This window comes from Pezoporus occidentalis, unplaced genomic scaffold (genome assembly GCF_034315485.1).
Source record: "Pezoporus occidentalis ecotype Australia unplaced genomic scaffold, CSIRO_AGI_Poc_V1 ctg2, whole genome shotgun sequence".
NCBI lineage: Eukaryota > Metazoa > Chordata > Aves > Psittaciformes > Psittacidae > Pezoporus > Pezoporus occidentalis.
The window spans coordinates 13,503,507-13,526,079 of NW_026913855.1; the positions used below are offsets into that span (position 1 = coordinate 13,503,507).

The 22,573-nt window shown below is 41.4% G+C and overlaps 1 protein-coding gene across 3 annotated transcripts in view; it reads right to left on the bottom strand.

Moving 5' to 3' along the window:
- NEDD9 (neural precursor cell expressed, developmentally down-regulated 9) overlaps positions 1-22,573 on the bottom strand; it is a 95,811-nt gene that overhangs the window by 4,941 nt on the left and 68,297 nt on the right. For all 3 annotated transcript variants that reach the window (XM_062617899.1, XM_062617898.1, XM_062617896.1), the window contains 3 exons: positions 17,027-17,479; positions 1,564-1,665; positions 356-457 (listed from right to left, as the gene is read on the bottom strand). In XM_062617899.1, coding sequence (XP_062473883.1) covers positions 356-457; positions 1,564-1,665; positions 17,027-17,479 — 657 coding nt within the window. The remainder of the gene's footprint in view (positions 1-355; positions 458-1,563; positions 1,666-17,026; positions 17,480-22,573) is intronic.

Consider the following 22,573-nt stretch of genomic DNA (forward strand, 5'->3'; position numbering starts at 1 on the left):
GCCTATAAAATGATGGGATGGAAGATCTGCTATTGACTTTCATAAAATTCAGTTACTTATCCTGAGTTTGAGCATCCATTTTAGTATCTCACGTTTTAACATTTACCTTGCTGCAAATTCTCATAAGCAGCAAAATTGAAAAAGGCAGCATGCTGCCACAAAGATAATGTAGGCTAATTATCAATTCACACTCTAACATTAATAATGTTGATGCAGTACTTCACTTTACCAGTTTTAACAGTTTAAAAACCTAAGGAAATCTTTGAATCTCCTTTTCCTTCAGGAAACTCTTCTTTAAATATGTCTTCGATCAGACATGAAAGTACAGGTCTTGTGGAAACAGTATAATACTTACCACTTTGGCAGGTGGTATGTCATAGACTCCTAAGGATTTTGCTTCTCCCATGGGAACTGGAAGTGCAGGCCCCTTAACTGATGTGGGGGGAATGTCATATATCTAAAGAAAGAATAAATTTGTTACAGAAAGAAGTCACCTCAGGAAAGCTCTAATCTCAGACAAGTTCTCTTGGTTTCTGTATTTCCTCTTAAACAGCCTTCAACTTTGTTTCATATGGGAAAGCTGCTTGGATTTGCCTGGTATTTCAGACAGCTGGGAAGAAATGCACTTAGCTAGGTCCCCTCTGGGCAATTATGCGGACGCCAGGTTGGAGAGGTCATCACAGTCAACACAGCTGACTTCCATCCTGAGAGTTACATCAAGGCCAGTCTATTACAGATACCTGTTGGGGTGAACAGGGAAGCACTATACTCATGTGATCAGAACTTATCACACTCTTACTGATAGAGATTTAGAGGGGTTGAGGAATACGCTTATACTAGTACACACCAAACTCTCTGAAGCTAAGACTGTCCCTATCAGCATCAACCATCTGCTTTACTGGGTGCAGTGTAAGCTGCTGCTAGCAGAGAGTGCAGCTGTCAGATGTTTCAAGTGTTTCACTTGGTGGCATGTCCTACACTACAGTGGGTTCTGCATGAAGTCTAAGGCCACTGTCTGAAGGTCTCTTAACCCAGACTTCCCAGCATTTGGTGTCAGTTTGTTTTATGTACTAAAGGGTTTCAGTGTTGTTCCCGAGGGCAGTAATCTTAAGGACTGAATGCTAAGGGTGTTCCCCTGAACAAAGATGTATTTCAAGTTCAGTGACATGGTGCAGTAGATATGTGGTGAAAAAAAACCTCCCTGCATAGCAGCTGTTCATTTAGGCAATGATTTTACCCTTACTGAGTGAATTACTGTCAACTAACAACAAAGTAAGGGGAAAAAAAAGTGTCCCTAGGCAGCAAGTTTATTCTGTTTAGATACACTCTTTGATCAAAACACAGAGAACAAATGGGATTTTCATGTTTGGTGTGCTGCCAAATCTTAGTCAACATCAAATACAACTTTGAAATACTTCTGCACTCTGTGAATAAGCCACAGTATTTAATTAAAACATATTTTATCTCTGAAATGAGAGAACTTGCTTTGCTCATAAACTTCTGGTAAACATTCATCACCTTTTGTGCCCTGTCAGTGCTGTTGGCAGTTTTATTGGTACCTACCCCTTGGAGAGGGCGAACCGGGGGGATATCATAGGTATCCTTCTGGTATTTTGAAGGGAATTCATAAACATAACCTTGTCCTGACCTGACTGGAGTTATTACCTGTGAGATAAAAGAAAAAGAGGAAACGTAAGTCTTTTAGGATCTTGCCATGTTCTTTCTGTAACTACACAGGGTATAAACAATCCAGTACTATTAACATTTATGTTTTATGTAGCAATGTTAGTGACACAAGCCTACATATACTTCTGACAGTTGAATGCTGCAAAACGATTGTTAGAAGCTATAAATGCACCATCTTATCCTTCCAGACCAGTTCTGACACAGCTGCTTGCTAGTGCTACAGTATCTTCTATTTGTCATGCGCAGATTCTCCAGCAGGTCGAAGGCAGCTTGGTCCCTTCTTTCCACTAACTGCCTATTAGCACAGACAACATGAAGTGACAGCTGCATCACCCACTCACTGAGATAAGGGCTATGTATACGCTGATCCTGTTGAGGTGTTGAGTATCCTCACTTACTGACAGAGGTGTAAAATACTATGCTCAGGCTCTGGGAATCTACTCCTTTGATTGTGGAGGTATTTCCCACCTACTCTGGCAGGACATCTATGTTCCTGTGCTCCACAGGACATTAGCATAACATCCTGAATAACTGAGTGTGAGCTGTGGCTTGGAAATTCTTTACATAGAAAGGCTATGCTTAAACCGTTCAAAGCAGGACATGCAATTTTGCTGTCTCTGGTTTGTCTATATTGGTGGCTAAGCCATTCTTGAAGTATATAATGCGAGAAGAGCTTCTGGGAAAAAAAAAGAAGGTTAGAATTTACATTTTTTTTTTGGTCATTTTCTAAACCATAAACTACTATAATGACTTCAAATAAAATTTGGTGAAAAATAAATACCTTATGTGCTGGACAGCATCTGCATGGCAGAGTTTCAGTATAATGTGGTATAAAAGAAATGTTACCTAACCCCAAGAAAGAGCTGTGTTTATAGTGGAAATGCTGACATCTTAACCTCTGCTGGTGCTACTCAGCTCTAAGAAAAAATAAAAATACTGTAACCTGAAGGCATAAAATGGCAAATTATATAGGCCCGTACACGATGTGTCTTTGTACTCAGCTGAGGAGTATTCTGTACCAGAGCTACCTGTCTTCAGAAATGTATGCAAGATGTACAACAGAGTTTCTGCCCAAATGCTCAGTAAAGATCATGTAACAGTTTTTGCTGTAAGGAATCTTAGCATCCTGGTCAGATTTTACACTGAGTTTTGCTTGATTGAGGTCTGCAGCGAAAGTCCTTGATGCCAACCTGCTACCTCCTCTCTGCTATGTTAACAGCACAGGCTTTCCCTCTTCTTTTTACTTGCTGCCCAAATATTGCTGTGTAATCTCTGTCCCTGTACTGTGAAACAAACACTTGATTTCCACAGACACCCTCCCCGAGATGACTGCCATTCCAGTATACAGTACATACACTGATTCAATGTGAGCAGCCCAAGGCAGCGTGCCTGGTAATGCCAGCCACTGTGTTGACTGCATGTGCTTTAAGAGAGGAAGGAGCATCCATGTATGGCAGGCACAGGAAGACAGTGGGTTTTGTTACTGTATTTCCTTGAATTAGCATCAGAAGACAGGAACTGGAAATAGTATGGCCTCCAGAGCACTGGGTCAGTTTGCTGCCCATGAGAGAACTCTGGCTGGATTGGATGTGGGATTACTAGAGTTTACATACATACCAGATTTTAAAAAAGAATCTAAAAATGTACTGAATTTATGACAGGCCCTTCCTCTCCCAGAGAGTCATCTTCTGCAATGTAAAAATGTATCTACAGACAGAACTTGTGAGAAAGTTCTTAAATTACTGGAAGCTGCCTATAATGAATCACTCCAGACATTACCCTTCCCAGGCCACTCTCACATAATTCTGGGATTATTTTGTTTGCCCAAGAAACTTGTAACTTATCTCAACATTGCTTCCTCATGCTTTTCTTCCAGTGAAGGCTTGTGATCAGACCAGCATAGTTTGCTGTGTATTTTTTGCAACCCCCCCTTCAAGTCAGGACCGAAGGATGTGGTTTTAAGCAATGTTTACTCAGAGGTTCCTTCATGGGGCTCCAAAACTACAACCATGGTGCTGCTTCAATAACGAGTCACTGGGTGTTTAAAAATGATCCTCCAGGATAACCAACCATGCACAGTAAATACAAAGGGCTGTTCTCTGGGTAGCCCATCTCTGCTAACTGTTCTGCTATTGTGAACACTGGCATTAGGCTACTTGCTAACATGCTAGGAAATTGCTTGACCATCCCAAAGGAAAAAAACAACAGACTGTTCATGGCAGGCAGCCAGAGGCCCCACACCAGCCCTGGAAGCAGGGAAGACCAGTGACTGTTGCAGTTTGGCTCTGCTTTACCTGCCAGTCACTACCTAGCTGGACAAGGCAGGAGTCAGGCTGTGTCAGGCTCCAAACAGACAGGTCCCTCAGACTGAAATTTTTATAAACCTGTGTTCTGTTGTGGTCTACCCCAGAAGCAGAACTCTGTCGTAAATCCAGAGCAGGACTAAAATTTGACTGGATCTCCTCTAGGCCTCAGATGTGGGATGCTTCTTACAGTCTTGCCCATGGAAGCAATGTCCAACACCTGCAGAGGCCTTATGGCAACTCAGTTCTCCACGGTTCGCACAGCACTTTAGAGAAGCGCCTTTACACAAGCTCAGCAATAACTGTCCTACCCATCTCATACCTGAGTTCATACAAGACACAAGACACCACCTCTTTACTTGCTCAAATAAGTCATTTCCATGAGCAAACTCAAAAGAAGTGGCAGGCCCCTAATAAAAAAAAAGGGAGCTGATGTGGGCAGCACAGGTAACAAGGCACAGAACCACAGAAAGTTGGAAAAAACCTTTAAGATCATCAAGTCCAACCATAAACTGAACACTGCCACGTCCACCACTAAAGCATGTCTCTGAACGCACAAGTAAAACCACTTGCTCTTGTTGTTACAGGTAAACATGATATTTTGCTTTTGTAGAAAGAAGCCCTGGTGGCAAACCAGATTATATCCTTACACCATGGACCCTGGAACATACATGGAAAAGAAGCTCTGTTCATGCCCAGTATTTGCAGAGGGATCCTCCCTCATTCTGCATAGAGCAGTATCATGCAGCTGCAGTTATTCCTGTAGCTCATCCTTAGAGACCTTTCCCACTTTTCAAAAAAAAGGCTGACATACCAATTGCTGTATGAAAGGTTTACAGTGCTACAAGGCTGCTGGTTTTATTTACTATGCTGTGATACAATCCTAAATAACCACACTAAAGCTAGGCTGGCCAGATCAAAGAAGCTGCTTTCAGTCACCACTGCAGGACTTTTTTTATCTTATATCTTTCACTCTTTCCCGAGTTGCAAATCCAAAGTAGTGGTCAAGCAGGGTCACTCCTTTATTTGGGTGTTTCCGGCTGTTGTTAAAGGAAGTCAGAGATTAAAATGCAAAGTGCCTGATTCTGGGTATTCACCATAAGTACAGCCTGCCTATATGGGTGACTGTGGACAGAACACCTTACCAGTCTGCAGGGCTGCACCTAGCAGTGCACTCTACTTAAGCTGACATTTATTTTCCAAATAAGACTGCATCAGAGACTTTTATGCTTGCTCCTTTTTAGGCTTCTGAAAAAGCTATATGAAAGACAGAAAATACAACTTTAAGAAAATCAGCAACACCCAAGGTTTGTTGATAACATGAAAGAAAGCTTTTTTCTCCCAGTGACTCAAGTATATTTTCCTGTGTGGAGGATTATTACCCAGTAACAACATGCTCTGAGCAATTTCATCCTAAAATCCTCTACAAATGCTAATCTGGCCTCACTGAGTACAAGAAGAAGGTTTCCTCTGCTTATCTCAACCCCTCTTGCCTTCCAGCACTTTTCATGAGGTTAAACATGCCTCTGGACTGCTCGTTCCTGGTCAATTCAGAACAGAAGCAGCTCATCACCAAAACATACCTTGAGTGAAGGTTTTGTAGCAGCAATTAATATAATACCCATGCTACTGGCAAAGTGAAAATGTGAAGCATGTTCTGACTCTCATGTCCCCAAGACAGGACCACATATGGGAAGCCAGGACATGTGGTCGCACTGCTCTTCTGTATGAGGAAGAGAAAGGTAGCTGGATAGGTGAAGTAAAAAAGTTACCAAGCCTGGTATTTTCAGAAGTAACTTTTGATTTTGGATATTCAACCATAAATATATTAAATGAGCTTGTTCCTTCTGAATTGGATACTCAGCCCTCTGACAGCATCATTGAACCATTTTTGTACAGGTTTGAATGTTTGATGGCAGTTTAGTTTTGAAGATGGACTTGAGAAAATAGGTGGCTACAAAAGAAAAGTTCCCCTTATCCCACTTCTGGAACAGGGATAGCAGCCCCATCTGGTACTTACTTAGGACTTTATTTCCTAACAAATGTCACTGAACTGCAGAACTCATGAGGAGTCTTTTTCCTTTTACCTCTTCTAAGAATGCCTGTGGTCATCTGAGCTTAAATAATCCTGCATTTCAAACCAGCAATTTTCCGTGTTTACGCACTGAAGGAAACAGATGGTCTTCCCACAAACTATCTAGCCCAACATTCTCAAAACATTGTTAACCACTTAATCTGTGCAGAGCAGCTAACAGGCACCAGGTTTGGCTCTGGTGAAACGTGTAATGAGGCTACTTCAAAATCCAGTACTGCAAAACAGAGAGAGCTTAGAATAAAATTTGCTCTGTTCACGTTGAAGATGATGCTCTTCCAAAAGCAATTACCTGGGTCTTTTCCATGCCAATGGCATGTTTCTAACCAAGAAAAAGTGCTGAATATGCATGTACTTTGCAAAATATCCAGTCCTGTGGGTCATTAAATTCCTCTTCCTTAAACATATGGAAAAAAAGCCTGTCCTACTTCTTCTAGGATTAAAAGGGACATGAGGCTGCAACACAGAACACTCCTAAGGCAGCAACAATACAGTTCTCATGCTTATGGCACACGTATAACACTGTAGTTTACATTGTTTAACAAGGACAAAAAGTGAATGAATTCCTAGGCTTGTAAGGAAAATAAAACAGCCAAAGAGAATATGGAAAAATTATAAAAAAGAGAGAATTAGGGGACAACTCCCTAATCCCTACTGTTTTGATCTCCTAGACCTTTGGAAGGCAGTAGCAGCAGCCATTGAACGATGCTGGATCAGGCAGTAAGCCACCTCTTGGACCTTCTTTCTGTTTTGCTGCATGTACTCAGGAAGTGTGTCTCCTCAAATGCTTTTTTTGGGGTCAAGGTTCTGTGGCTAAAATGAACTGCAAGAAGGTTGTGTTAAAGAACAGTCTCTAAGCTAATCATGGTATTTGAACCTGACTCACTGGCTAAAACTCTATCTTTTTTACAGTAAGCACCTAGTGTTTCCTCTCCTGTCTTTTGCAAGCTGCATCAAGATTTCCAGTGACAGATAATGAATTTCCTGGCGGTAATACCTTTTGTATCACTTAGTATTGTCTATTGTAAAAAAACGAGCAAAAATGTTTTTATGAAGCAATAGCCTGGACCTGCTTGCTATATACAATGACATACAATGCATTTCCTAGCTGTCAGTGAGTAAAGGTTGGGGTTTCATTCTCACTTGTGCTAAGGATACTCATTTTTATAAATGTTTGGTTTTGTAAGCTGCTATCAGTTTTAGGATTATGAAATCGTAACACTTTAAATAATGTATGAACATTGGGCCAGTATAAAATGTTCTAATATTTTCTGCCAAAACTGAACCACTGGAGAGCTTTTGATCAAGGCTCACAAGTTAAAAGAGAGGGGAGGAAGCCGTAGAGGCATTTCTTCTAATGCACTAGGCTTGCAGCTGCAGCTATGAGTTGTTTCTAATACTAGGAACCCAAAGGCAAGAGGAAATCAACAAAAATGTATTTTCTTTCCTGGGCTGAGTAAGTTATCAGCTCTACTAAGTAGCGGAAAGAAATGTGGTATCAATGCACACAGTGACACTGCCACTTACCTTTGATTGGGTGCTCCTCAGTGAATTTTCTGAGAAGTAAAACTCAAGATGTGTGAAGATAAGTATATGTGGCAAATACTACCCTGATACAGGACTGATCTATTTCTTGATACTGCTTCCATCTTCAAAATACCTGCTTATTTTCTCCTATGTTTTACGTCCATTTGTTGTTCAAGACCTGTACCTATGAATATCTGCTTTTCTCCTGTGACTGCACGTGCTCTAAGGTTTAAAGCATGTCCAGATGTCACCAATTCATGGTGTGTTAAAAATTCTTAACTTTGAAGGCTCAGGGATTTAAACAGAAACTTTTAAATGTAACTATGAAATGCCTCTCCAGTATATGCCCAGTCTTAAAAAACATCCCAGTGGTATTGTAGTGCAAATAATAACAAGTAATTAAAATGGGTGTTACTTCTTTTGAGGTTGTATTATTTCAACCAGATTTATGCAAGTTTTGGGCTGTGAGCCTTAACAATGTAGAGCAGATGTTGTGAAACAGATTTAAAACAAAAAAAGTGAAATCACGAGCTGCCTTTGAGTCCAACCCTCAACTGCTGGTGACAAGGGTATAGCCAACTGCTTTGCAACCAGCCTAATCCTGACTTTTTAACTTCTGGCATGACCTTGTCCATTAACCAGACACAAAAGCAGGTTCATTACACTATTTTTCAGGTTTTTATTTTTCCTAAATCTAAAGGACAGTTTTGTTGTCTTTCTAAACAACTTGTTTTAATCTAGTTAAATTTATCTAGTACTTAGATAAATGACCTAAACCCTGATGAGCATAAAATGACAGGGCTGTATTAAGTGTACTAGAATGGTGCTGACTTGCATTGGCTGTAGTTTTAGATTATGACTTTGAATTTCTGCTTGTTGCTGGTGTTCACGATCACAAACTAAATGCAGATACTTCACAGAACTTACTGAATGAGCAGTAAAGGGCACATAAAAGCTTTAACAGTCTTGTCGCTGACAAAATTTTACTGTTTGTTTTGTTTTTTCCCTTTCTTTTATGATGTTTTTGTGACCTGATCCTGCTCTCTCACATCAGCTCTAGGGCTTTCTGCCAGTTGTGTTATGAGCAACATTTCTGCTTGCCTCAGTGGAACAGGCTTGGTGCTGGCTGGTCTTGAATTGCAAGGCTGACTTGGAAGGGGTATTTCCTTCCCTCCGGTAGAGTTGTTCTTGCTTACAAAATGTAATTAAAAAGTGCCAAACCAACACATCTGAGGATGTCCCATTTTTGAGAGGAGTGAAACATACCCGTTGCTATTAAATTATCGGGATTTTTAAGAGAAGTGTGAAAGATGATACTTGTCCAATACTCTTGCTGAAAATTCTACCAGTGCCATTGCCATGACAATTACTTAGTTTTAGTCAGACACTGACATCACCACTTCTGCATGCATTGGCCAATAGGGCCAAAGAGCTGATGTGTTACAGTACTGGTGACAGAACTGGCATGCACTGGGAAATAAATGTCTGTGGATGGATCTTAGAGAAAGAAAAACCCCAAATTATTGTGTGATAAGTTCTAGTGGAGAAATATGTTTATCTGCTAAAGCATTCTCTGGAAACATGTGGTTAAATTTTGGCTAGAGTTTTGATTTAATGAGAACTATGTGGCAAAACTCAGCACTTCAACATTTTGGTATCTTGTCTGTGATAAATACCTAAACCAGCAACCTGCTTTAACTATCCCCATCTGTCTAGCCTTCCCATTTAAAAAGGTTGTTACATGAAGAACCATTTGGCAAACATGCGCTTGTTTTCTTTGCTGGTAATATTATGACTGCCTCATCGTGAAGGCAAAAAGAATGAGATCATGAGATGCTGGGACAAATAGGGCAGAGAGTAGTCTTACTGCTGTGAATGACATGAAATCCTAAAGGCTCACAAACAATAAACCAGTTTGGTTCAGTCCAAACAACTAATTCTTTTGAGGAGCTTCATCTTAGTTCTGTTATTTCTTCCCTCCTATATTGAATTTCTAGATGGAAAGTAGGAGGTGGGGAAAGCGGAAGCTTAATTTGGGAATTATTGAAGTAGGGTATTTCCATGACTTCTTGTTTCCCTTCAAATATTTGCTTTCTTCCTTTAAGACATTTCTCGGAACAGATCCTTCCCTGCCAAAAGTTTCAGTTTTGGTGAACTGGCATTTCCCAGTGGGCAAGAATATGGTTGAGATGAAGCATTGCAAGAAAGTTTCAATTCCACAAGAGTGCTCCAAGTAACTGGAGTTTAGATTAACACAGCTTGCTTTGGCAAGTTTATGGAAGTTATAGACATCTTTTAAACAGATATAAACTCCATCCTTAATTGTCCTCTGCATCTATATAATAATTATACCAGACCTCAGTCAGGACTCATTGTGCATATAAAGTGGTAACACCCAAGAGGAATGTGGTAGTGTCCTTTAAGGATTAGGGATGGACTGTCTTATGGAAAGTTTCTATCTCCCAAGAACCTAACTATTTTGATTCCATTCTAACCATCTGTTCTGGGAGAAAGCTTAATTGAGATGATTGAAATAGTGAATGAAAAAAGCAGTATTACCACTGCTGTTTAAGAAAGCAAAATTGAAAGGTTTCAGGCCAGGCATGTGGAATGATGATGTTCTGATAATTAATCTTCTTCCAAAACAAAACATCTACAAAAGTACTGAACACCTGCAAAACCTGTATTTTACAAAACACTGTAATAAAACTGTTTTCTTACTGTCAGCAACACACCTTCATCTATTTCCTATCTCTAGAAACCACACTTCCTCCTTATGATGAAATTCACAGAATCACAGAATGGTTTGGGTTGGAAGGGACCTTAAAGATCACCTGGTTCCAACCCCCCTGCCGTGGGCAGGGACACCTCCCACTAGACCAGGTTGCTCCAAGCCCTGTTCAGCCTGGCCTTGAACACTGCCAGGGGTGGGGCAGCCACAGCTTCTCTGGGCAACCTGTTCCAGTGCTTCACCATCCTCATAGTGAAGCATTTCTTCCTAATACCTAATATAAATCTACCCTGTTTCAGTTTAAAACCATTACCCCATATTCGGAAGTGTTCACACACGGTGTAGATGAAGCTCTCAGTGGCATGGGTTAGTTGTGGCCTTGGCAGTCCTGGGGTAAGGGTTGGACTTAATGATCTTAAAGGTCTTTTCCAACTGGGTTGATTCTATGATTCTGTATCACTACATGCCCTTGCATAAAGTCCCTCTCTGGATTTCTTTTCGGCCCCCTTTAGGCACTGGAAGGCTGCTATTAGAGTCTTCAGAGCCTTCTCTTCCCCAGGCTGAACAACTTCAACTCTCTCAGCCTGTCTTCATAGGAGAGGTGCTCCAACCCTCCGCAGTACTGGTCCACCTCTGGTGAGATCCCACTCACTTGTAGGGTCTCATGTGAGCAGAGTAAGGGTGCAGTCACCTCCCTCAACCTGCTGGCCATGCTTCTTTTGATGCAGCCTAGCATATGATTGGTTTCTGGGCTGCAAGAACACAATGCCAGCTCGTGTGGATCTTCTCATCAACCAGCACCCCCACATCCTTCTCCTCAGTCTGCTCTCAATCCATTCTCTGCTCAGCCTGTATCTGGGGCTGGGATTGCTCTGACCCAAGTGCAGGACCACTTTCTGAATAATCAGTTTTCCACTCACATTTTTCCCAAATGCTCCGCTGCTATACTTAGGTGGTAGTACTTAGAGGGAAATGTAGATTAGACAAGCTTAGTGTTTTGTTAGTATGCTTTCAGATGTAACCAAAGGCCTAGTTCAGTTTCTAACCATCAAGAAAGAGTCCATTAACCTTGAATTTTTCTTCTTACTCTTTTTTTTTTTTTTGTTTTTGAGCTAAGGTTTGATCCTGTACTTGTGCCTTTGCAGACAGATTTGTGTCCCTGGGTCCTTGGGGACCTCAGTTGTTGGACAAGATTGCAGCACTGGCCTTTTTTTCTGACACTACAGGGAAAAATGCATGCCTCTGCTCTACAAATAGAACTAATTAAAGAGAGCCCTGTGCTTGGAGAGAAACGGGGAGTAATGTTGAGCTCATATGTTTGCTCAGCCTAATAAAATGCAGTCTTTCTCTTAAAATACTTCTCTACAAATCACATCAGTGACTGACTGCTTACTCTGACTTGTGGATAAAAGTTACTTCACTCAGTGGTTTTCATGGAGACCACTGAGAATAGACTAACTGCATGGGCTTTTTAGCAGTAAAACGGCTTTTCTCCTATTAATGTCACATGGAGAGTTACAAGTGAAACTCTCCAGTCTAAGAAAAACTCTGTGTGCTGGTTTTATATTGCAGTTTGCATTTAACTTGAGAGAATGTCATCCTTTGGAGCACACTTTGTGAAACTGAGCCCTGAGTGTTGAGGTATGTGTTAGCATTCCTGCTGCACTTGGCAAATTTGCTGTGTGTTCAGCACTTTTAACACTGAAGCAGTATTTTGTTACAAGGGATCCAAATCCCCAAAGTGGAATTTATAATCTGAAAGCAGAAGAAAAGAGGGACTATAATACCACTGTTCAGGCCATTTAAGTAAACAATATCACAGGAAGCTGTGGTATTTCAGACTTGAGGGTAGGCAAGGACATTCTTCCACCTTGGAATGTAAATACAGTTTTGCCAACAAACTACAAAATACAACATACGCTCCCAGACTTTCTGATGACAAAATATATCTGCCACACAACTGTTTACTACGCTTAATGTGTGTCTCTTCTTAGATCATAATATGAAAATAGGCAAGAAAAAAGATTGTAACATAAAGGCAGGCTTATTTCTGGAACAAACATTATATGCAGCCATTTGTTTCCTCCCAGCTAAACCAGCACTTGTTTAATTGGAAGGAAAAACGTCATAATGTGGCTAACTGGCTTCTGCTACTGAAGTCTGTGCCAGAACTGTCAGGGTGGTGCTGCTTGTGGGGTGGTGTTTCCACTTGCTCGTGGATCCAGTTAACATGACCCTGACAGAAATAAAGACGAGGGAACAAGGTCTGTTTCCTTAGCCATGGTTGACCCAGACCTCCTGCTAAAGGCAGTGAACTCTTGAAAAAGGTGGAGACAGCAGTATCACAGAATCATAGAATAGTTATGGTGGGGTGTGAAATCCTTCACCTGTCAAGCGCATGAAAATAGGCCAGGGATGTTCAAGTGTGAATGAGTTCCTTCCCTGTTCTGCTTTATCCACTTTTAAAAGGTGGCTAAATCTGAGTGTTTCCTGAGCTGCAGAGTCCTAATTCAAACAGACCAACAAACAAAAAAGCTGATGTGTTCCAAGCTGGCATTAATCTCTATTTGCCCGAGTTAGTCCATGCCTTGTGGGAGCTATAGCTCAGAGCTGGTAACTTGCGTAGTGCAGCCTCTTCGCTGGTCAAACAGCTGTGGAGCATCAGTCTCTTACTCTGTTTTGTGCTGATTTCCCTTGATCAAAAGTTCTGAAAGCTACTGGTTCCTACAGACATCTTACAGAATTTGTCGACACTGTCTTCCAATGAGGAAATGTTTCCCTCAAATTTTTTGGCCAATGCTATGTGCAGGACAGTAGGGACAGCACAACAGAAAAGTCAGGGGAAACACTGAACCAGGAAAAGGGTGTTTAAGTTGCAGAGTACCTTTTTTCACGTGTAGCTTTCCCTAGTTTAAAGCTCATGTGTGAACTAATGATTAATCACAGACGCAAAAGAGACTTTGTGCTTTGTCAGCACCTTTCCCAAAAGATGTTCTCAAAGCAGTCTGTATAGAATGAGTTCCCCCATAATTACCCCACATACTTTGCAGATGAGATTGCTGAGGTGCAAAAAGACCACCCCAAGACCATGCAGAAGCCTGAGGCAAGGATAAAACCCAGGTTTCCTGAATCCCAGATTTGTCCGAAGGTTCCTTCACTTTGCTGGCTGCAGCAGAAGTAGGTAAGTTTGAAGGCAGAGCACAGAAAGCAGGACAATAGTCTAAGATACAGCTTTTGTATCTTTATGATCCTCAAACACTCTTCACACTTGCAGGTGTAACCGTTTTGTGATGAAACTTGCAGTGCAGCTATAAAAGCTTGGGCCTAACCAAGGCTAATTTTAAACCATCCCTCATTATCTCTGTCATTTGTATGGTAAGTTTTAGAAGGCAGTATTTTTATTTGATAGAAGGAGCTGATACAGCTCTGTTGTCAACAACCAGCTTGGCCAGAATCGATTCATCATTATAATTACCTGCCTCAGGACTCTTCTTTGACTTCCTCTGCCTTTCTGGCCAGTGAGATGTGTTACCTCAGCACAGCTTTATGACATGCCTGCTGTTGATTTACTGTTGCTTGAGGCTATACAATTCCTGCCTGACAGCAGTTTCTAAGCTCTGCCTGTAAAACTTGTATGGCAGCCAAACCACACATTTGCACAAAGGAAGCGGGCAAATGTGGGCAGAAATGGATAGGCCTGAAGCTGCTGCTGGCCCTGCTTACAGTGGTGTCTAGAGTACACAGTCTTCTCTAGCTACTGCTATGGGAAGGGAGAAGGCTTACATATAGGGAGACCTCATAGAAAAATTCTTCAACATCCTTAAAACTGCCAAAATGCACAGCTTGCTAACCAGCTGTTTCTGCTGATGTAACAAGGCAGAGTGGCTCACTGAAGCCATTGGGGCAGGTGCCACAAGTTTGAGAAAAGAGATTCACCATTTTGGAAGTCAAAGCAAAGATCCTCAACAACAAATCTTCAAGATTTCCATATTTCCTTAATACCAGGAGTTGTTTTTACTTATCACAAGAGAAGGAGGATCTAGAGGACAGACTGCTTACTCAAAGGATACAAGTGCTGAAGTGCTTCCTCTCAATTAGACTTTTCTTTAACAAAGGCCTTAGCAGCTGTAGCAGTAAAAATCAGTTTTGCAAAGTTAGGATGATAAAGAATGGAGTATGTTTTACTTCAGACTCACCCATACTAATAACCCTACAGTTTTCTCATCCACCATGATTTCAGTTCCAGTGGGCTCCTTTTAGTGTAGAACAGTAATTCCAAAGGACTTGACACGTCTGTCTGATCAAAGGAGGACCCTGCTATGAGGTTTGCCATCTAGCAAGCCTGCTACTAAAACACAGTGAATACTGAGACCTGAGGCTCTTCAGCTAAATAAATTTAAAGTCAGGATTAAAGGGAACCTATCCTAAATTACAATAATTGGCTAATGCTAAGAAGGTTGGTAGATATTTTTGAGAGTAAAATGCTTTATAAATGTGTGTGTTTAGTTTTGTCTACAGTTGCCATTGTAGCCATTTGTTTTTATGCCACATAAGATGACCTTTTATAGGTTGCTAGGAATCAAACGAAACAAGTTACAAGTCAGCCAAGTAAATGGTCTTAACTTTCTAAAGGTGACTTGAATTCAGAAAAATGCATATTCAACCTTGCTGAAAAAATTCTAGGCAAAACCTTGGAGGACACAGATGCTTTAGTGCCTCTGATTTTTGTATCTCAGCAAGATGTTTGCACACAAATTAGAATAAAAGATTTCAGTTACTCTGTGTATAGGATTTTAATGCAGTCCCTGTAGCAACCAGCTTTATGCAGAATGTCCTACTAGTGTCAGAGGAGCTGGAGAGGGTGGAAGGAGGGAGAAGAGACTTCGCATGCAGTGAGAGAATTCTTTCTGTGCACAATACACACACACATTTGCATTATGCTAAGTGAACTCTGCTAATGATCATTTAGGCATGTCAAGTCCTAAGGTTAAAGTACATAGCACTTATTCTAAGGTAGTATCTTGGGCTTCCCAAAAGACTTCAGTGCAGCTCTGCAGTATGGTACATCTCCTGCAGCCCAAGATGGCTAGCTGAGGCATCTCAGCAAAGTGCTGTAATGTTTCATACAGACGTTCACTAAAATGTGATCTCTTCTGTGCTGTTCCATCAATAGGCTGTTTACCAGGTGTTCACTCCCTACCTTGGAGGTTATCTGAATTCTACTGTGGGTAGGTAAACTATACTGCTCCTGGAAAAGATTTCACTACATCTAGTGTATAGGGAAAAGAGAAAAGGAAAGAAAAGATGTGAGATTTTCAAGAAAACCCACATAATTGATCCAACAAAGTTCCTATCTCTACCTGTGCAACAAGTACGGCTTTCTCATTATATCTTCCTGCACACCCTACAAACAAAACCGTAGAACTAAAGCCGAGCAAACAAACCTCTTGACTTGGAATGATTTCACAGATCTTTTTCTCTTGCTCAGAAGGCAACAATCCATTTATTCTTATCAAGGAAAATGAAATTATACCAATGAAATAAAAGCATGAGAAGATGTCTTCCAAAAGCCTAATATGAAAAAGGCTGAGTTGAGTTGGGGGGGGGGGGGGGGGGGGGATAAGACTGTCTTGTTAATCTAAATTAGGAGAAGTTAGTTCAAACCAGTCAGGAACTTCTTGACAGAGACACCATCTGCTCATGTAACTTTGATATAAATACTATGCTTCTAGCTCTAAAGGTAAGGAGGATGCTAATAGCTGAAACTGTTGAGCTGGGAATGGAGGGAGTGTAGGAACTTCTTTTTGTCTTGCCAATAAGGGGTATGGAAGTCCAGGAGAAGCTACTTACTCCCTCAGGTACCTTCCTTAAACCCTTTTCAGTTACCAGGGTACCTGGGAGGAACTCCATGAAGTTAAAATGAGGGAGTGACAGGAGGCAGAGAGAGCCCGAGAGGTACAGCAGCAATATGGGAGGAACCACGTAATGCAGTGCTTCTCACTAGAGCCTTGGGAGCTCTCAGCTGCCTCAGTAATGGCTGCATGATGGAACTGTTGCAGTTTTCACTTTCAGTCAAGAAATACAGCTGTAGATAAACATCAAGCACACCTTTATAAGCTTTAGGTGTGGTATTAAAACATCCCTCATTATCACCATCCTCTTGCTTCCTCATCCTCCAAGCATGGCCCTTGTCTCATGAATCACCGTTTTCTCTTCGTAGTTCAGACCCACTGGGACTTCTCCAGCAAGGCAGTACATCATTTTTAATTAAAAAAAAAATAAAAATAATTACTTGAGCAGATGATGTAATTGTTCATTAATCTGTGGGTGAGTAAATCTTACTGCAGCAGCTCTCTTTTGAGCATATAATGCAAGAGTGCCATAGGCCATATGTGCTTCAGCCTCCCTGGGGAGCCCAACAACGCAAGACCACATGCTTCTCTTCACCTTTAGCAGCTGTGGTAGAAGAGCTCCAAAATGCTCTACTACGCATCTCAGTTGTGAATTAAGCAAGCAATTGGACCTTCGTCTTCCTCCCACAGCAGTAAAGTTACTGCTCTAACTTAACATATTTATTCTTCCTGTATCTTTAAGTCCACAGGCTACCACTAGAAATTAACCACTTAGACTGGTGGTCAGCAGAAGTGAGCTGCTTTGGAGCTATGACACAAAAGGAAATGCACACACCTTGTTAGTCAAAGCTGGACCGTCAATGCATCTCTGCATGGAGGGTGGCACCTGGTAAATATCTTGTCCTGCTAGACCATGACCAGTGGGTATTTGGTAAATCCCCTGATGAGAAGGTGGCACTTGATAGACAGGGTCCCGTGCTGAGGCATGTGAGCTTGGCACTTGGTAGATCTTTTGCTGATTAAAGGATGATTCTATGATTCTGTGATGTGTTGTATGCCCTGAATTGGACATATCCTGACCAGGAGGACTGTCCTGTACCACTGGACCTATCAGGAGTTTCACACGGTTGCCTGGAACGATGCCTTGCCGGCCATGTAAGGAGCAGAGCCACCATCCTTCGAGACCTTCAGTGTTCTGTTCTATCACCGTCAAAATGTCTCCCTTGCGGAAGGCCAACTCTTCTGCACATTCAGGGACATTATCGTACAGGGCTCTTGCCATAAGATTCTGTGGAGAAAGAAGGGCAAGAAAAACGAGTGAACAAACAAGCTAGAATTCTCCTAAAACTTCACACATGTTCTAGGTGGAGAGAAATAAGAACTAATTTTGAAAAAGAGTGTCCAGTAAATCAAAATAACATGGAAAAATAATGCAACACAGGATTCCTCTGCCCCAAATTGGAGAAATGAGAAGCTTATGAATTAGAAACACTGCTAGTGAAAACTTTTCCAGTAATCCTAGGTCAGACAGAAGCTCTTTATATGGTCTATTAACCAACAGACATGAAGTCAGGGGAGTTCTGCTTTTTACACTGGGGTGCTCTTCATGTGAATGAAGGCTTGTACCTTCATCTCTTGATATTGGTTTCCCTACAAATGTGCTTTGCGTACTGCTACAGCTAGCTACCTGATATTTAAAATAAAGCCTGAACTGCACTCTTGGTAGGCATAATCCAGAGCAGTTGTCTCCAAACATTTTTACATTTGCAGGCTCCCAAAAGACTTTCCACTAGAGGCACAGATCCGATTAGTATATAGAGAGTGGGCTGGCTTTTCCTAGCTGCTAAGCTGCAGCTCCTTAAAGTCAGGAATGTGTAGATCATCTGGTGAGGAAAAAAATGGCTCTGCTAACAGTAGTACCTCTGCTAAGACATTTTAAGCCAATTATGAGTTGATATAAGCTTGTCTGTTATGTATAACTAACAAGTCTCATCTCTTTCCATGGACTGAGCCTTCTTCCTTCCCTCTTTCTTTGCAGGCCTGTATGGCATATCTAGTTCTGAATAATCGGACAAACTCACCTATTCAGTGGAAAGTAGGCAGGCTGTCTGTACTGACATTCTTGGACCCCTCACAAAGGTCATGAACATTTAATTTCTTGGCTCTAGTGATGTTTCCAAATGCGTTGGCAACAACTGTTCCATGCCTGCCTGCTTTTTGGTGAAGGCAGTCAGGAGAGATGGCTATAAACTAATTGTATGCACTTGAAAAAATATAGGGAGTCCTGGATCTGGAGCACTCTAGCTGAAGTATTTGGATGCAGTACACAAACTGAAAGGGTGCTAATCCACTGTATGATAGGATATGCAGCTGTCTTGAAGTTTTATTTTCCCTCTTTTAATGGGGTAGTGTCAAGCACGGTTTAGTGTTTCTATCTGTTATAATTATCCTCCTTATGGACATATAAAAACCTTTTCTAATCCCTCGCTTGCTGTATCTTTCCCCACACTGAAAATTTTCTCATCATCTCTGTGCTTCATCAAGACATCAGACTTCCATTTGACCTTGCTCAGTTCAACTTTTCTTAAGTGTAGAATACAGCCAGGAGGTTGTATGAAGGGCTGACTGGTGGATGTAGAAAGGGTAAGCTCAGTTGTCACATAAAGGTAGATGAATATGCTTTTCCCAGGACATACAGCGTTGAAATGGGGTGCATGAGATCAGTATTCTCTTACTTGAACAGAGATCAGCTTTCAAATGTATGAGAAACACTGGCTTTGCTTATCATTAGCATCATTAGTGAGGTCAGTATAAATTAAGCTGTGGCTTGGAAAAGCAGGTCTGCCATTTTAAACTCCCATGTAAACAGTAGCACTGGGGCCCACCAGTTCTCTCTGATGCTTGTCGATTGAGCTCATCAGTGAACAACACTAAGAAATGCAAACAGAGATAAAGCAGGGAGCAGTTTTGTTCATGCCTTGGCAGAACTGTAAAACTATTCTTTAGCATGGTCAAAAACAGCAGTCTCTTCTTGAACACTGTATCTATGCTCTTGACGTGTTGACCTGACTCTCAGCTGGGTCGAAGGAGCACAGAAAAGCTCCTGTTCAGTCTGAATATTCTAGATAATCCCTTATCTTTCTACATTTCTTTCTAGTGTGTTTTCCACAGGAGAAACTGACTAAATGTTACTAGCTCGGCCTGTGCAACTGACTATTTAAAGGAGGCTTGCTCAGAGGATGTTGTTTAAAGGAGGAAGATTATATGGCCGGGTGTGTGTGCACACAAAACAAGCAAGGCTAAATGCATGATAAACGCTTATTCTTCTCTAGTTCAGTAATTGAAGGCATTTGAAGAGCTTGATTAGCTTCTACAGCAAAGCAATTCTCAGAACAAAGCTGGACTGGTGGTAAAATTAGAGCAGATAAAAGTTCCCATGTGATTTCTTTTTTTTCCCAGTTGCTCATTATCTGCGTCCCAGTGACCTTCTCACCACCTGGCATGCAGCATGTTAATAGTTTCTGGATGTGCTTCAAGAACTTCTTTGCTGCAAACAGATTCAGATTCTCATTGTCAGTGTTAACTCAGGCACCAGTATGTGAATTACACTAATTGGTTGCCACTTGTTTCACAGCAATTTCCCCAAGGCCTTTTAAATTGTTCAGAGCAATGCCATCAGCATCAGTCACTGATTGAACAGCGAAGCAGGCAAAATATCCTTCCAAATAAGCCAATAGCACTGGGACAGAAACACCAGGCCTGTCGTTTGTTGCCAGCAGCATAGGCACTGTTCCTGCTAAGCAGACCTGTTTTAAGCATTTCCCTGACTTTATTCTTCCACCATAGGATTTCTTAGTATGAGCTTCAGAAGCAGTGTCACAGTTGTTTTCACAAGTCAACAGTCAGTCTTGAGAAAAAGGAAATTGTCACCACAGAAGGTCATCAGGAAACCTTTTGAAAACCACAGAGGTACCTTTAATCTGCTGTGGTGATCAAGACAGCAGTCTCTACTTTTCCACATGCAGAAATAAGCCCTGATCAAAGACACCCCTCAACAGTCCTGGATTGACTGGACAAAGCTGAGTAAATTCTGGATGCTACGTGCATCATAGCCTACACCTCACTACACTGCTTCTCATTGGTCTCATCAGCTCAGAGACTGGGGAGGGTTACCTGAAATTAACTGGACTTGCTCTTGAAGACATGGATCTGTTACTTACCTGTCTCAAATAGGCACTAACATCTGATATGAGAAGGCAAAGGCTCAGCAATGACTTTTTTTTACAACTAAGTGCTAAGAAAAACTTGGCCAGTTCCTAAACAAATTTGCAACAGAGAAGGGTTTGATGAGAAACTTGTCTTGGAGTTTTTTTTTTTTACAACTGGCAACTTGCACAGAAGTCCCTTTATATTTCTAATACAAAGAGAAAAAAGAAGGGCAACAGATTCAGAACTACAAGTTCTGTCATGGTAAGGGAGAAGTGATCTGATCCTAGGTAAGGAGAAAATTTTGGTTTGTTATAGAGATCAGCTGTGCTTCATAAAATGAACATACTGGCAGCTACCACCCCCTTTTAGTAACATTAAGGATGGAAGTTTCTGTTGGTGATCTTAAGGTCCTTTTCAACCCTAACCATTCTATGATCCTGTGCTCTCCTTTGGTCCAGTTAAGTTAACATGATATTAACACGACAGGTGCAATGGTGCTCTCAAAGTCTGAAGGTACCTGTGGTCTACGTACAGCTCCATCCTCCTTAAGCTTGCTCTGTTACAGCAGCCATACTTCAATTAATGAGTGCTTCTCTACACCTGAAGGTTGACTGGAAAGATTAGGTTCAGTTTTTGTACCTTTAAGCCTTGCTAGCTATACTGGGATGTTTGGAAGTTGAAGCCAGGGTCAAGTCCCCACTGCGTTAATACTGTGTGCAGGCGAATCATAAAAAGCCCCAAACAAATGATTTGTTCTCAAGAAGCTTAAATTCCTCTTAACCTTGCACTTGAGTGCAGTAGAAAGTACCTACTGTAAAATCACTGAAAAAAGGAAGTTTTTCAGTCTTATGTTAAATAAAGTGCTATCCCAGTCATCAGCAGGTCAAAGTGAAAAGAGGCCTGGCCCTGATGACTGCTGCCTGGGGATTTCAACTGGAACATGGTCCAGGAAAAGGCTGAGCAGACTTTGCTGATGCCTTGTGTCAGAAACTCTGTCTAAAAGAACTAAAACTGAAATGGATACTCTCTAGATTAAATTCAGATTACAGTGCCTTTGGTCCCAACTTTCTACATCAGTTGAGAGAAAAGTAAAGCTTTCAAGCTCTCTGTAGGTAAAGTGAACCTGGGACTTGAAACTTCTATCTGAATTTTCCTTTAATGCCAGTTTCATGTCCATTAGATAAATCCCAGAAAGATGCAATTCATATTCTCTGCATGCTTTAGATTTTATTCTCTTTTGCATCCAGGATGCGCGTGCTAATAAAACATGACTGAGAGCAAAAGACGCTGCCCTGAAAGCTGTCAGCTGTTTGACCTGCAGAACCATTAGAGGAAAAAAAGCCCACAACAAACTAACCAACCAACCTCCAGAACTCTGTAAACTATTTTTCTTATTGGATGTTGAAGGAATTACACGCCAAATTCAGATGCATAAATGAGGTCTATTATAGTCAAAGGTGTCTACTCTCTTTAGCCTACTGCAATGATTGTTAGCATGCCTGCAGCTGAATAAAGACACATGAAAATACTTTGAAGAATTTGATCTGTTTTGGTTGGCTTTTCCTGCAGTGAAGAGAACTGACGGAATTTTTAATTTGTGGTCTGGAGAATGAAAAGGCGGTTTGTTGATGAGGCTGAGTGGCACAAGAAGGTACAGGCAAGAGTTAAATAGACTGGTAGAAACATCTACTTTTTCTGTTAAACACATTCAGTGACACTGGTAACAAGAGTGTGTGAGGTGCCCACAGCCATGGAAGCAAATACAGGAATAATAAATGACACACTGAGATTTAATACAATGGACTCTTTAAGGGCTGAGCGTTGCGGTGCCAAGCTTCTGGTGCAGGGCTGCCTATGACTCCTCAGCCAGCTCTGCAGTGAATGAACGCTTGAGGAAAAGGTTAAACCAACCATAAACTAGAAGAATTTCATTTGCTTCCCTCAGAGGTGCAATATGAGGATGTTCCAGAGCGCACAGGCTTGTGAACACTGATCCCTACTCTGCGCTTGGCTGGTGGGGCGTGTTGTTTTGTTCAGCTTTGTCTTGTTTTTAAATATTGCTTCCTATGTGTAGAGTTTTATGTGCAAATAGAACCAGGGAAATCACCTCTGCTCTTAACTGAAAAAGGGTGGGACACCTCTTTTCTATTACTGGACAAACTGTTTCTTAAAA